General features: G+C 38.4%; 2 protein-coding genes across 2 annotated transcripts; one reads left to right on the forward strand and one right to left on the reverse strand.

Annotated features, from left to right (window-relative positions):
- Positions 1–6,562: 6,562 nt before the first annotated feature.
- On the reverse strand, positions 6,563–7,120 carry LOC147286990 (cell wall / vacuolar inhibitor of fructosidase 2-like). Its single transcript, XM_086240867.1, has one exon. It carries the CDS (start codon positions 7,118–7,120, stop codon positions 6,563–6,565), a length of 558 nt encoding a protein of 185 aa, XP_086096993.1.
- Positions 7,121–9,159: 2,039 nt separating this feature from the next.
- Positions 9,160–11,795, forward strand: LOC147286991 (uncharacterized). The gene is made up of 2 exons (XM_086241834.1): positions 9,160–9,382; positions 9,711–11,795. The coding sequence occupies exon 2, from the start codon at positions 9,797–9,799 to the stop codon at positions 11,639–11,641; it is 1,845 nt and encodes a 614-aa protein (XP_086097960.1). The 5' UTR covers positions 9,160–9,382; positions 9,711–9,796; the 3' UTR covers positions 11,642–11,795.
- The last annotated feature ends 5,162 nt before the right edge of the window (positions 11,796–16,957 follow it).

A 16,957-nucleotide genomic window follows, 5' to 3' on the forward strand; every position in this document is an offset into this window, starting at 1 on the left:
ACCAATTTAATAAATATATAATTTTTTATTTTATTCTAATGTAAATTGACTAACAAAAACATACTAGTTATTACAAAAAATATATATATTCACTCAACATCATTTCTATACCCAACCAGTTCCATTTTTTTCTAATTAAAAATTAAAAAAACTAAAAATATTATTAAAAAAAAAATCTCATCGGCCATCACCACATCCCAATCCCCCGCCACCACCCCTTTTCATCATGTCACCTGGCCAGCAGCCCTCTCTCTCTCTCTCTCTTTTTATCTATCTCTCTCACTCTATTGGGAAATTGTAGAACCACTGGCCTTCTAATCGAACCTCCATGTTGGGTGGTAGTCCAACCTCATTCTTCTTCTTGTAGAAAAAAAAGAGTCTGTTAATATACAGATATTGGCATTTAATTATATTAACTAAAACCACCTAAAGTCTCATTCTTCCTTTGCGGGCCAACTACCAAAAACTCATTATTCATTTGTGGATACCACACCACTACTAGATCCTTGCGCCACAAAAACTCCATCTACCCCACGCATTGTTTTGACGAAAATAGATATAACAAAAACATAGCATGCAGACACCTAAAATACCAGCATCAATGCATCACCAAAAGAACGGAAACTGAAACTGCAAGTCCACAATTCCAATGAACTGCAGTTAGTAACTGCAACTGCAAGTCTGCAACTCCAATAAATTGCAGTTTCAGTTCACTTGCAGTTCCAGAAACTGCAGTTTCTGAAGTTTCAGTTCACTTGCACTTTCTGCAGCTTCAATTCACTTGCAGTTCAAAAAACTGCAGTTTTCTGCAGTTTTAGAAACTAAACTAAAAAAAAAAAATCAAGAACCTACTACTGATAAGGAAAGCACAAGGGTGGAGTTGGCTTCCCCAATAACTTTTTAGGCGTTGTCATAGTGAGCAACTTGGCTTGTTCTTCGGCAACGTCGCGACAAGGCTGAGATCAGAGTCAACATCGGGGCTCCGATTGAGTCTGGGGTTCCTGGGTGTTCCGAGCTCACAGGGATGAAGAGGGAAGAAAGAGGAACTTAGGGGTGGTCCTCTCGTCGCCATCCATGGCCGGATGCACACACACGACGTCAAAGAAAGTTGCAGCTAGGGAGAGCAAGAAAGAACACAGAGATAGTGCTTGGGGAGAGAGAAAGAGAGTGATGAAAGAGAAGATAAATTTCAGAAATGAGGGAGAGAGAGAGAGACATTAATTCAACATTCTTTATTATTAAATTATTAAATATTGTATGTTTGAAGTCAAAGGCAGCTAATAAATTTTCCACCCAGAGACAACAAGGCAACATGGCACGTGAATGGATTGGACATGAATGGTATGACCATCTGCTATGTGACTAATACTTACAAAAGTCTCCTTATTGTTAAATTTGAACAATAGGTGTAGTAGAGGTTAAATAAAATGTTTGTCATGTATCCTACAGTAATTAATTCGAAAAAAAATCCAACCCGAGATGATTTGGCTTTCATTGTAGCAGATTGGAGAGAGACAGAGAGAGGAAGAAATAGATAGAAACAAGAAAGAGCGAGAGATGATGCAGAGTTGGCGACGTCGCCGGCATCTCGATCGGCTGGGGGTTGGGGGTGCAGGGCTGTTAGGTGGGGGTGTGTAGGGAGGGAGGAGAGGAACTGCTAGTTTCTCAGTTGGGATTAACAATTGAAAAAAAGAAGAAGAAAGCGAAAGAAGAAAGAAAAATAAGAAGGAGGAGGGGCTGAGTTTCTTAGTATTGTTCAAACTTTTCTATATGTGTTTGCAGTAAACAAAAAACAAAAGCATAAAAAGGAAGAAGAAGAAGTAAGAGGAGGATGAGGTATATAAATAAAATGCCTTAATGTTAGGTGGTGATAATGGTGGTTATGGTGTTGGGTGGTGTCGCACTCGAACCCCAGATATGCAACAGTGACACTTACTTTGAATACTCCAAGAGATTAATACCACTAAATCAAGTATTAATCTCTAAAGATACCCAAGGCGGGTTAAGCCATTTGATTAGATGGTACAGGTTGGATAAAAGATAATAAATAAATATGCGGAAACATTAGTAAAAACTTTTTTATAAAACCAACCCCCAAAGTTACGGTAGTTCATTGCGACCTGGAAAAATTAAATAAATTCAAAATACATAACAAGCATAGAATAAAGATTTCAAAACTAAGCAAACATATAATTAAAGTAAATAACTCAAAATCATCTCCAATTAATGGAAGAAAAATCAACAAAATATATTCGACATGAGATATCAATTAAATAACAACACCAATTGAATCCAGGAAGTTGACAAGCCTCACGATGCTGCTCTGCTCGACCCTCGTCCGAGTTTCTCTCTTTACCATGCTTGTACCTATAAAAACATCCAATAAAAAAGGAACACAAAAACAATGTAAGGAGTAAGCATCTCATACAATCATAGTTTTCTCTCAGGGGACTCTGCTAGGTTTGAAAACCACAAAACTTTTTCCAGTGAAAATCCTTTTCAGTTGATTCTTAAATCATCAAAATAAGTTTTGCAAAACTTTTCCTTTAAAATCTTTTCAAAACATTTATGACTCGGCTGTACAATAATTATGATTATAAACATGCAAATCCATAAAGAATAATAATCTAAATGGTCGATACACATTAGGTACGATTATGGCTAACTATAAACAAAGAGAATGTGTCCATAACGAGAGTGCCTTGGTAAATAGGAATAGGTACTCGAAATCGGGAATCTATGCCACTGCCACCTTGATCAATCGTGTGCCCCCACTTTGCACAAGAATTCGTGTCCACGTATAGGCTTGGCTTAGCATCACACAATATCCAGATCAAATTCTTCTAGAAGGTTTAGGAATTTGAATTCAAGATCACATTTTTCAACGTTACCCGAACTCTCAGACCAAAAACAATAATAGCATGATATAATAATTTAAAATCACAAACACACACAAAGTCTATAGTCAGGAATGCATGATAAATCCCCCTACCTGGAATCCAATGCTCTTCACGTATTTTCTTAGATAGCCTATGCATCCTCATCCGTCTCGAATCCATCGCCTTCTTGTCACGCCACAAAGAAATCTTTCGGTAATTGATGTTCCTAGTGTGCGACAATGTGACAATTTAGTCAAAAGTTAAATTCAACACAATCTCGTTATAACTCATTCTTTTAGGTCACACATCCCTAAAGAGTCTAGTCCTAAGTGGACTAAACTCTACTCTTTAGGGTTTCTAAGTTTCAAGTTAATTTTAAAGTCAAACCACTTGACTAATTGCCTTGATTTAAAGCAATTTCACAAATTAATTTAGATTAGAATAAATCAAACCTAAGTATTATCCAAGTATTTAATTAATTATCATCTCTCCAAAATATTATACTAATTAATCAAGCTTGAATAATAGCTTAAATCCAATTTAATCTCTACAATAAGACTTGTTAAACCTAACAAGTTAATAACCTTTAATTAAATCATTAAATTAAGGTTACAACTAATCATGCTTAATTAACCAAATAAATTAAGCAATTAAATCTCCAAACTAAACCTAGGCATGCTTAATTAATAAATAAATCATAATTAATTAATCTAAATATGCAACCTAATATTAAAGCCTAATAAAGCAGAAAAATAAATAAAAGACTTATCTGGTTGTAGACTTCTAACGCTAGACTCCACTCTTAAGGGCTCCTCCTCCTTGACAAGCTCGATCTCCAAAATAAAACTTTTAAATTATGAGAATTTTCTTCCCTTTTGGTGTCTCTTCTTAGAGAGACTCTCAAAGAATCAAGGAGTGAGTAATTCTAACTTCACTTGATGGTGCAAGTGAAAATGAGGTACAAAGGTCTCTATTTATAGGCACTTGAGGGTGGTAAGTTTTCTTTAATTTTTCAATGTGAGATAGGATGCACAAAAATGTGAAAAACACACAAAAAGTCGAATTGGGTCAGAAAATACCTGGCAGGTCGCTTGAATTATGAGACAAAACGGGCCGGGTCGCCCGTCATTGTAGACACGCGGGTTTGAGCTCTGATCAGTCCTCTAAGTGAAATCAACGGCTCAGATTGAAGGAGCTTTAATGAGGTGCAACGGCTGGGATTAAAACAAGGGTGATCCTAAAGTGTAAAGCAGCGCGTCCGGTATGCGCGGATCCTTGCGCTAGCACAGAGTCCGTGTCAGCGCCTCCAGCCAATGCACGCACGCCAAGCGTTGCTTCGTCAGTCCAGTCAGCAAACTTTTCAATTCTTTTATTTTCCTATTATTTTTTTTATTTCTCCAAACTTTGTAAATTCACAAAAAATAGCTTGAGATTCCAAATAATTTTTCGAAAAATCCTACGAACTCGTATTAATCCTATAGCCTCAAAACATAAAATTTTCTTAATTTCTAAAAAATTATGAAAAATTCTCCTTCCATAATTTAATTCCAAAAAATCAAAATAAACCTAAAAATCACCAACTCTTGAATTTCCTTTTCCAAAATTCACTTCCACACAACTAAACTCTAGAACCACAATCAAATGTCTTGATTAGTCAAAAAAAAGTTATGAAAAATTTCAATTCTTTTAAACAAACCTTAAGAACAAAGTTAAAAAGCTTAAGTAGCAAAATTAACATACGCCAAAAATTCAAGATGTTATAGGTGGTGGTGGTGATGGTGATGGTATTGGGTGTTTTTGTTGGGTATATATAGAGAGTAGAATAGGTGGGATGTGGTGTTGGATTTTAATAAAGGTAATTTGGAAAAATTTGTTGGATATACTAATAAATTTTTATAGTTTCTAATTTTTAGTTTGGTGTAGAAAGTGTGTTGAGCTACTGATAAAAAAATTGAATCCGAATAGCGGCACTCAAATAAAAAATAAAAACAACAGAAGTCAACCAGTCAAGGACTTGCTCATTAAAAAGTGGCCAGCTTCGAATGGGCTTCCGCCATTAGGCCGTTTTGGCCTTTAGAAAAAAAACCCTAACCATTATAGATACAAAATGAAAAGATTAATCACATCGTTTTTTCAAGGATAAATGAGAAAATAGTTGGACAAATAATGACTGAGGCTAAAAACATTAAATTTGATCCACTTTTTTAACTGTTTGCATTAAGCATTCCAAAGTTTGGGGTCAACATTCAACCGCTCGGTGCTAGAGCTAAGGAGTAAAATTTCGGTTTCGAGCAAATTTTCAATGAAAATTTCGACGGAAATTTTCGCGGAAACTTCGATTTCGACAAATTAGACAAAAAGCGACAGAAATTGCTATCAAAATACAAAATTTTTTTTGAAACGTTATCATATATTTATTTAACATATTATCTAATACATTGATAAAAAACATTGAAGAAATCAAATTATATAGTAGATTTCATGTGATATAAAATGAATATAATACGCGTTAGAGGCAAATATTATTAAATAAAATTAGTATAATGAATAAATGAAATTAGTTTATTCTTTATACGCTATAATCTATAAATTAAATCCTAATACTAAACCATATATACTATATATACCATATAATCTATACACTAATATACTCTATAATCTATACTCTATATTATTTAGGATATGATATAGGATATTAGGGTTTAGGCCCTTTAGAGTATTTTTAATTATTTTTTATATAGAAATGTATTAGGGTTTAAAAACAACTAAACGAAACCCCAAAACGGCCAAAACAAACCCCAAACCCTTTTTTTTTCTTTCCAATTGCCCAAAGACCCCAAACCCCAATCAACCATAACCTTTTTTTTTTTTCCCCTTCCTTTTCCCCTTTTCCCTCGTGACTCTCCAGCAGTCTTCCTCATTTCTCTCAAGTCTCACCTTCTCTTTCTCTCTCCCAGTCCGTCTCCGACTCCTCCCTCCCTAATATCTTCTCTCTCCTCTCTCTTCCTCCTTCCTCCTTCCCTCCCTGATTTCTTTTCTCCTCGGAGGCCGGATCTCTTCTCCCTATCTCTTCTATTCCCGACTCCGCCGATCTCTTCCTCCTCTCCCTCCGACGACGGCTGGCAACAAGGCCGGCTCGCCTAGCTCTTCCTCCCTTCTTTCCCTCTGGTCTCTGCCTCCAAGCTTGAGCTAAAAGTTTCGCCGAAATCTAAATGAAAATTTTTTGGTATTTTGATAAAATCCCCCCCCCCCCTCCAAAATGAAATTTCGCTAAAAATTTTGAAATTTTCCTCCTTGGCTAGAGCTAATTAGAAGACTCGATCAGCTCGCAATTGTTTGTCAATTATAAATTATAATCCAAAATTATTTGAGAAAATAGTTATTCACATATATATATATTTGCATGTTATTTGCGGAAATGTTAATAAACAATAATAACAAAGTAATAGGTCAATGACCATTTGGTCTAGTAGCAGTGTAGCACCCAATTTTCTCTTTATCGACTAATAGTAACAAATGTGAGAAGATGCGTTCGAATGCTCATTTATTTATAACGTGGACCATATTGATCTAAATATGAAAAGTAAGTTTATTTATAATAACAAGTATACAATGAATGTTTGGATGATTAATTAAATTATAATTAGCACCCAAATTAAGTAATTAAAGACAGACGAGGATGGTCACTTGTGAGTCAAGACCTTGATGATGGCCAACACATTATTGCATAACTGGCGAAAGCCTTCAGTCTCGGATGCCATCATGGTTGTATGTCTGCTCATTAATTCATTACAAGAGTTGGCATCATTAACTGCAACCTTCACCCATTTTTCCACAACATTGTAGGCCTTAATTGACAATGCAGAAGCTGAGTTATCAAGCTTCTCATTTGCGTCTGAGTAATACTCTATGCAGTCTCTCAACTCTTGCTCAATCATCGGTTCTAAGCCAGTCGTAGTGTTTATCATCAAGCTTCTTAAATCTTGTTCGATGTTTGATGCATTTGAGGCCGCAAGCCTAATTGCTATGTGGGCCAGTCCTGTAATGTCAGCTCCCTTGCTGTTTGGGTCATTTTTCAGTGTAGAGATGCATTCATCCTTGTGAGGTGAATGTTGGCATGCTTCTTTAATTAGCTTCGTATTGTTGATCGTCATTTGGTCATCATTTCCTGTAACAACTTCTTGTTGCAGCACACACAAGGTTGAGATGACCAAGAAGAGCATTGCTGAAATGGGCTTCATTCTTCTCCTTGTTATTCTTCAAAATGGAGGGAGATCTGACCAATTGATGAATTGCAATTCTAATGATGATTGTGAATTATAAATATGAGGAAGAATGCACAAATAGAAATGCTGATCAGTTTTGTTGAGCGGCAGAGAGGCTTTCAATGTTGGCATTGCGGTTTATGAGAAACCTTCTAAACGTGTCTTGTACAGTTGTACTTTCATTTTAATCACTTCAACTAAATTTTGTCTCTTTTCTCATAAAAGAAAAACTAAATCTTGTTTCTTTTCTTAAAAAAAAAAAAAACTAAATCTTGTTTTCTCAATTAAACATTTTAATACTGTTATTTAGAAGACTTCTAAATTCTGAAAATGAATATAATTTTTATGTAACTAAATCCGGCCTGGGACCTCAGCACATGCAATTGGTACATAAATTTTTTAAAAAAATTTATTTGTGACTATAACGTGATGTTAATCATCCCTTGGAGCTAACAACAAGAGAGTTAAAATCTCTTGTGAATTCCTTAGGTCTGGCGTAAATTGCCTGCTTTTGATCGGCTCAAGGAATTAGTATGGTGCGTGAAATTAAGCTAGCCCGGCCAACACATCCTCGATTACAAAAAAAAAAATCTACATATTATAACATGAGTGAATAACGTGTTTATACTTTTAAAGTATAATATTAATAAATTTACATATTATAATATAGGTGAATTAGTAATACATTTGGAGGCATTACGCTCACACTTACAAAATTACTCGTAAACTTGATATATATATTAGGGAAATTTTTAGCAAAACCACAACAACTATACCTCTATTTTCAATTGAAGATCTTGTTTTCACTTAACTTTAGTCAATGACTATTATTAACGATTTGTTTCAATCAAGAATTTCTGTCAATTCTATTATAATTTCCATCAAAAATTGGTCACGTGCTAGTGATCAATTTTTAGGAACTCTAATCAGCTAAAAATTATTTACAAACAATAAAACTAAAATAATTATAAAAAATTTATATGAAAAAATAATAAAAAAAGGGATAGGGGATGGAGGAACCCTTCCCACCACCGACCCTTACCCCACCAGTTTCTCTTTTCCTTGTTCGGCCACCGCCGGCAACTCCCTCCTCCACCAACAGCAGCCCTCTACTCCCTTATGCGGCTCTACCCTATCTCTCTTTCTCTCTTTCTCTCTTTCCTCTCTCTCTCTCTCTCTCTCTCTCTCTCTCTCTCTCTCTCTCTCTCTCTCTCTCTCTTTTTTCCCTTCTCTTTTTCTCTCTTTTTCTTTCTCTCTTTACTAGGCGCAAACGGCGCTGGACCTAAGGGGTGTCTACGGCTTTGCCAACCTTCAGATCAGAGGTTGGCGAAGTTGCTGGCACCCCTTGTCCGTCGACGTTCACGCTCAATAGAGAGAGAGAGAGAGAGAGAGAGAGAGAGAGATCAAAGAGAGATAGAAAGAGAGAAAGAAAGATGGGGCAGAGCCGCAGAGGGGAGCGGGGGTTGCTGCCAGTGAAGGGGGCCGGGAGTCGCCAATGGTGGCTAGACAAGGGAAAGAGAAACTTGGGGGTGAGGGTCAGTGGTGGGGAGGGTTCAAATCCTTCCTTCCAATTTTTTTATATTATTTAATTATTTTTAGTTTTATAATCATTTTTTAAATGGCAATACAATTTTGTCCCTGAAATTTGGTCATGTGACCAATTTTTGACGAAAATTTTGACAGGTACTTGACGTAATGCCCTTGATTGAAGTAAATCGTTAATAATATATAGTCATTAGTTGAAGTAAAGTGAAAACGAAATTCTCAACTGAAAATATGAGTATATTTAGAGTCCTTATGCTAAAATTTACCGATATATTAACACAATATTTTAAAAGTTTTTTTTTTTTTTTTTTCTAAACACGCTCTCTTATTATTATTATTATTTTTTTGTTTTTTGTTTTTGTTTTTTTTTTTTTTTTTTTTATGAACAAGCTTGAAAAGGATGATGAAAGAAAACGAGACAAGCTATATCTGGATTCTCTGCTTTTGCTTTTCCTTCCTTCCTATCTCTTCCTAAAATCCCAACCACCCGAGTTAATTAGAGCAACATCCAACCATCATTTCTTCAAACAAAGAATTATTGACTCAAAACAGCAGACTTTCTCCATCAAGCAACTACATTCCCTTCTGGTGTTATCAGCAAGTCAAGTGTGGTCGGCCATGGTGGATTTGGAAGATTGCAATTAAGTTCAAGGATCGAACAGGAAAGCAGGAGAAGATGAACTTGAAGTGGAGGTTTGATCTTAGTATACTTCCTGTTTGCTTTAATTTATCTTGTCTGTACTGGAAAATGATGAACAATTAATTCAACTGAGCCAACTAAGTTTGTAGAATTTGGTTGACTTGATAAAAAAGAAAAATGTAGCAATAAAGCCACCACTTGCTGTGTTTACATGGATTGGATTGGAGTATCCCATCCAGTTTCTTGTTCTTGATGCTTAATTATCATTTAGTCGTTTAATTAAGTTATTTTGTTTTCTTGGTCAAATAATTGAACAAAATAACTTAATTAGTTTTGCAATTAGAAGAAAGGGGGGTGATTATGGTTTTGGTTTATTGGCAGAAGAGTGATGATCATCTAGATTCTAGAGGAAAAGCAATTGCATTGTTTTCAATCTCTTGAGTTCCACAGCTCAATCTGAAGCTGCAATGTCAACCTCAATAAATCCAGAGAAATTCATGCCCAAGTTGCTGGATCTTCTGAGAAAAGCCAAGGCCGTCGCCGCCAACACAGATGGTGAAGTGGTTCCACGTTTTGAAAATATTGAAAAACAGCTCCAGGTCATGAAAGACATGGATTTGCTACCCAGAGTGAAGCTCTTCAATCAAAATCTGTTGAAGCAATTTACTGCCTTGGAACGCCGCCTTGGCAAGATTATCTTGGGAGCTGACAGCACTTACAGCAATGCCAAGGAAATCAAGGATGCACTAGATCTCATGGATATAGATGTCCAACAAATACTACAAGACTCAGTCCCTCTAGTGAAGCCAATGCCATGTCTTGAACACAGCCCACAGTCGCAGGTGCGTTGGGTTAATCCTGATCAGTTTGGTTTAGTTAAGAAAATGTCAAAAGAGTGGTCACAACTGGGCCTGGAGGATAGGATTCATGAAGGTCGTGCCATGGCTAATATAAGGAGGAGTTATGAAGATCTTGAGAGCATGGAATTGAAGCTGTGCCTCCTCTCTTTCTCAGTCTTCCCTGAAGATTCTGTGATAAAGAAGAGGCCTCTGATTTACTGGTGGATTGGTGAGGGCTTCATCAAAAGCACCCAAGCTAACACGGCCGAAGAGGTAGGGGAAGTAATCTTTGAAAAACTTATGAGAAAGGGCTTGATTTATCAACCACATTCAGATGCATCATCCAGTGCAGTTATGAATGATTGTAAAATGCACCCTTGGATTCGTCGTATGTTGATTGCCTTGGCCAACGAGGCTAGGCTCTTCCACTTTGATTCAAGATGGCCACGGATGCCATCTTATTATATGTCAACTTGTAGGCGTGCATGCTTAATTTTAGATAACCCAATCCCTCAGGGTGATGAAGTGGATGGTCTATTGACAGTGTTCAATGTAACCGATCAATATCTTAGTTTGAAACGTGAATGGCTTAGTAAGTTGAAGAAGGTTGCAGTTCTTCAGCTAGGACGGTGGCAGAACTCAGGTTCGTATCACATTGAAGTGGAAGATGAAGGATTTCTGAAGGGTTTGGGGGCTCAGAATAAGCACTTGAAGTATCTGAGCCTCAGAGGAATATCAAGAATTACCCAAATCCCTTCTTCTATCCTTAATCTTGTCAGCCTTGAAATTCTTGATCTGAGAGCATGCCACAACTTAGAGATGTTGCCTTCAGATATCTCATCATTGAGGAAGCTCACGCATTTGGATGTATCGGAGTGTTACTTGCTAGAAGGCATGCCAAAAGGACTTGAGAAGCTCTCTTCTCTCCAAGTACTGAAAGGTTTTCTCATCGGATCTTCGAAAAATACTCCCTGCAAACTTGGTGAGCTTGCCAAGTTGAAGAATCTCAAGCGGCTCAGTATACACATGGGGAATGAGGCTGTAGTTCAAGAAGGGGAATTCAAAAAGTTGAAGCAAATTTCATCTCTTCGCCACCTTAAAATATCATGGGGAGTGGTTTCTCCAACATTAAAAGAAAAAATTATCAAGGAGTCCTCGGAATTCTTGTTTCCACCGCATTTGGAAAAATTAGATCTTGAAGGCATCCCTCTACCAGATGTACCAAAGTGGCTGAACCCGAGCCAACTAAAAAGTTTGAAGAAGCTCTATATAAGGGGTGGAGAACTTGCTAGCTGGGATCATAAGGAGACAGCTGACAGGTGGGGTGTCGAATTCTTGCGTCTCAAGTACTTGAGGAAATTGGATATAGGAGAGCCAAAGTTGAAGGAAATTTTTCCTCTTCTGCAGCACTTGGAGAAAATCAACTGTCATGAGATTGAAAAGGACAGATATGATGAAAACATTGTTTGGTAAATAAACCAATGCTACGATGTAGCTAGTCAAATCTATTTCTCCATCTCTTGAATAGTTGAATGTTGCAATACTGTCTGTACTACTACTTTATTTTCTGGACGTATAATAATGTATATTTTGGCATGTTGTTTGATGTTCAACAAAGTAATGTCTATTTGTTCACATGGCACCATGTTCTGTCATTCATGTACCCTAGAGATTGATGTAGATGGCCGTAATGAACAGAGACTCGATTTCCCTATAAGAAGCTTTAGACATTAAGTTTTCACCAGCATCAACATGATTCTTTTTTCGTGACAAACAGAGATGATCGAACAGACAAAGCTGGTTCATTCTCAAGTGCCAGGGAGTAAGAAATATCAAATATTTAGGTCAATGCAAAGTTTAGCAATATATCATGTCTGGTAACGAATAATCTGCCTGCCTCAGGCTCCCATATAAATATTTCTTTTCCTGTCACATTTCTTGCTTTCAATCCTTATGTCGTTTCAAGTCTTGTGCTCCAAGCTAGTGACTACGAAATCGACTTTAATACTTGAAAAAAAAAAAAAAAAATTTTGTTTCCAGCTAAATTCTATATTTTTTCTTCTTGAACTTATAAGGCCCACAAAATTATCCGCAATCTCACACCGCATCTCTTGGTCCAATCACTTTATAAGTTCAGGATTGTGCAGATGGTGCTTCACTGTTTTAAAAATCAAGAGGGGTCCTATAAGCTTACAATATTTAATAATTGCCTTCATATCTAAAAGTGAGAAGGATTCCTTGCAAACTTTTGTGGACGGATTCTTTGTCGTTTTGCATGCATGCACCATTAAGATTGTGCGTAGATTCATATTATATATACATTAATGGAAAGAAAGTATAAATTGAACAAATTACACACATTAATTGTGAGGCCAAATTGCACTTTTGGTTAGAAAGAATATGCATTGAATAAATACATCTGTTGCTGTGAATATATGTACTTGAGGATAGTCATGGAACCAACAATTTCGTAGTAAATCCGAATGAATACACATTGAATAAATACATCTATTGCTGCCAATATATGAAGAGAGCTGTTATTTACACACTTTTTTTTTTTCTTTTTGCACACTCCTATAATTTAATTTGTGAAATTACCTAATTAACACAAAAGGAAAAGACATTAAAGGACAACCTTTACATACCTATCAAACTATGACAAAAAAAAAAAAAAAAAACACACACACACACACCACACCACCTCTACCCGACCCACACCTTCCTCCCTCCCCCTCCCTCACCGGACCACCTCCCTCTCTCCCCCCGTTTCACCGGACCCACCCAGCCCCTCCCCCCTCACCGGATCACTTCCCTCCCTCTCTCTCCTCCCCGCATGCAGCACCGGCCACCCAACCCATCTCCCTCCGCATGCAGCAGCACCACCTCACTCTCTCCCCCCGTTTCACCCGACCCACCCAGCCCATCTCCCCCTCACCCAACCACCACCTTCCCTCCCGCACCCTCCCTGCACCACCTTCCTCCCTCTCTCTTTCTCTTTCTTCCTCGGCAGCACCACCTCCCCGTCACAGCCATTCGAAACTGGTCCGTCGAAACGGTTAACTTCGTTCGGCAGACAGCCACCGAACAACCAGGAAACGTTCGGTAATCATCCGCCGAACGTTTCCTAGTTGTTCGGTGGCTGTCTGCCGAACGAAGCTAACCGTTTCGGCGGACCAGTTCCGAATGGCTGTGACGGGGAGGTGGTGCTGCCGAGGAAGAGAGAGAAAGAGAGAGGGAGGAAGGTGGTGCAGGGAGGGTGCGGGAGGGAAGGTGGTGGTCGGGTGAGGGGGAGATGGGCTGGGTGGCCGGTGCTGCATGCGGGGAGGAGAAAGAAGGATGAGGGTGGTGCTACATGCGGGGAGGAGAGAGAGAGAGAGAGAGGGAGGGAGGTGAGGTGGTCCGATGGTCCGGTGAGGGGGGATTGGGTGTTTTTAATTTTTTGGTCAGAGGTTGGTCGGAGAGGGAAGGGGAGGGCTGGGTGGGTTGGTGAAGGGGTGTTTTTTTTTTTTTTTGTATGAGTTGATGAGGTGTGGTGGGTGAAGAGGTGTGTTGTGGTGAGAAATTTTGTGAAATTTATAAAATAGGGGTATTATGGTAATTGGGAGGGGTGTGTATTTGAGAAAATTTAATTGTGAGAGGAGTGTGAGAGTGTGAAATGAGAAAAAGTATAAAAAGGGTGTGCAAATAGCAGCTCTCTATATGAATAGCCATGGAACAAACAATTTTGTAGTAACCCCGACAGCACATAGTCATATACACTGATCTCTTGCTCAATTTGAGAACAACCATTGTTGAAGGGATACATCATACATGTTGATGCAAATTTTCGTAAGATAGATGCAACAACTTAGAAATGGTGATCTGGCTGATCAGAAGCCTTGTTGGATGATGACGCGAGATCTTCCTGTATGAAAAACAAGATTAGAGGAGATGGACCGGTGTGGTACCAGCCAAACACGCTCCGATGATGAAGTCAGTGATGTGTATTTGGTGGTGTTTGCATGAAAATGGGGAAGAACAGATGATGAACTTGGGAGAAATGGGAAGTACAAGGTAAATATTCTGGGTTTATTCTCAACAAGTTGGGTATGCTTTTGGTAAGCTTTTGTGAGTGAAAATTGGTGTAAGTGTTTGCCTGAGTGATTGATAGATCCCTGGATTTATGCACAAGAGTTGGTTTATATAGGCAAAGAAAATTATGAGGAGTAAGTTACCTGCATGTGGTTGACTGTTGGGAAAGATCCACGCGTTCGGTCGTGAACAGTGGCATGCACAGCTACCCACCTCCTTTGCATTCAATGCTGCATTGAATGCAAATATGGAAGGTTCAGGTGAACTGCCTCAATAGTCATGAATGTGAGTTGGGAAGTCTCATTTGTCAGAGGATCCTGTTAGGTGCACTTGAGTATGGCGGTTCGTCCCAACGTGATCTTCATTGGAATGGCGACGGGAAGCCGAGCCGACCCGAACACATGTCCTCATGCCCACACATGAAGTCCATGTGTGATCGGATCGAACATGGACTTTCGAACCGAGCCGATCCAGTAGGTAGTGATCCCCCCGAGTCGTAGCTGGCTGTGACTAGAGTCTGAAAAGATGTTCCCCCAGCGCCGAGCCGAGCCGAACCGGGACGACCAAGGAAAGATGAACACTCAATCCTTTGGATGGTCCTCAGTTCGGGTCGGACTGGATGCGAAGGATCCGTCACGATGATCCGATCTGAGCTGGCAGAGAAAGTGCCAAGCTGCATGATGATGTGGAGGTCTAATTTTGACCGTTGAAATGTCAAACTCTGAAGTCGGATCTGACCGGCCACGTGTCCAGCCATGATTGGCTGTTGGATCGGTATGGGTTTACCCACAAACAATACATATGATAACATAATTGGTGTTCTGCTGGACCTTCTAAAGTTGTATCATCTGAATATATCTGGTAACATAATTCGTTGAATGCTGGATTCGTAAACACTTGGTTGCATATAATTCCGAAGAATCAACGGATGCATCAATGGACACATCCAACCTGCAGAGGTCTCTAATTAATCTCCACGAGCCTCAATATCTGCAACTGGGACGTCCTCAACCGGTTTGCGTTCCTGAGGTGTGAGGAAGTGAGCTTCCATTGCCAGTCAGCTCTTGCACAAGCCTCTTGATGCTTGAACCGTCACTGGTGTAGACCTTGGGGCCTGGCCTGCAAGAACAGTGCTCGATCTTCATGTCACCACAACAGTCTTTCCAAACAAATGAGCCAGCAGAAGGTTTTAAGCTTAGATGGAAGATGGAGCCTCCAGATAAACTTCCAATGCCAGTCTGAAGAGTCTTCCAGATAAGCTTGAACCACTAAGATATTCCCATCATGGAAATTAGATATCAAACTGGTAACATTAGAATTTGACAACTAGTTAGTGTAAGTTCAAGCCTTTAAATTATTACATAGGATTACTTAAGATACTGACAACAAATTACCCAGTTTAGGTGAAAGCCTTATTTATCAGTAAAATAGGTGCCGGTGTGCAAGACAAGTTTCCTTGATGGTGTACCACCGCTTGACAATCCACCTCCTGCACAGAGTTTAATTATCAAGATGAAATTCATATCTCCAGCTGGAGTACTTAAGTCATCTTTTGCACAGTTCAGAAGATTAGCAACCAACACGTACCTGTAATCATTAGTGTTCTCACTGCACTTGATGAGTGTGGAATGTGATGGTCCAGTTATCTGCTGCCACTTCGACACGGATTTACATATAAAAAAAAAAACATAGATTGATATAGAAAAGTCAGTTTAAGATTCATATCATTATCACAAAGAATTTGGAATCTTGAAATTTAATTTTGTGGGTCTGACAATGCACAAAGTATTTGAAAATGAACAATATGAATACCTGAATCTGAAGATATCTTTGTCTTGAGTAGAGAAGATAATGATAATAGGAAATAGGCATGGATATTACTTTCTTTAGAGAATACAGCTGCTTACAGTCAAAACCTATGCAGTTCCTCCATGAAGGGAGAGAGAAGAGGGACATCAGGGATACATAACAGCTAACATCATAGCAAGCCCTTGCAAGCTAAGCATTAGCCTTCCATCCATGCCACAAACACATATAACCCAAAACTTCTAGTTCTGATATAGAGGTATCTAGCTTAGCAACATAATACCTCATCGGCTTGACAACTCTAATGCCATTATAAATTCCATATTCTTAACAGTACGTGGTCTGCACATGTATCTTGGCATGATTTTCGTCCACAACAGATATATGATTAGAGGACTTGTTTATAACCAGAGTTAAAAGACGACAATCAATTCCACACTACCTGAAGATTAATAGTCTTGGAGAGTCCTGCCACTGCAACCTTGCCATCTTTTCTGCAATTTTTAAGACCATAAGTTATCATTTTCTGCATATAGTGATTATGATTCATGATTCATATCCAAGTGAAGTAACTTTGAGCAGGAAATATAGAAGAAAAAGTAACCATACCAAATAAGATTATGTGGTGATGGAAGATTACAGAGGATTGGATGCAGCCCCTAGACATTGATTAGAAACAACGGATATAGTCATCGATCAGCTCCTAGAGAGTCACCAATTGACATTGCTTCGTTAAGAAAATCATGCATACTGATTATAAAATGTTCCAAAAAGAAAACCATATACAGAAATATTTCGATGATGGTAATGAACTAAAATGTGAAAGTAAAGTAGTTTCCCATTCCAAAAAATATATGAGAAATCATTAAATACATAAATAAAAGCTTACCAGAAGAGGTGGATGAAATTTGC

This window comes from Dryas octopetala, chromosome 4 (assembly GCF_963921425.1).
Source record: "Dryas octopetala chromosome 4, drDryOcto1.1, whole genome shotgun sequence".
NCBI lineage: Eukaryota > Viridiplantae > Streptophyta > Magnoliopsida > Rosales > Rosaceae > Dryas > Dryas octopetala.

Coding starts and splice junctions, on each gene's coding strand:
- LOC147286991 (XM_086241834.1), top strand. CDS start 9,797: ATGTCAACCTCAATAAATCCAGAGAAATTCATGCCCAAGTTGCTGGAT.
- LOC147286990 (XM_086240867.1), bottom strand. CDS start 7,120: ATGAAGCCCATTTCAGCAATGCTCTTCTTGGTCATCTCAACCTTGTGT.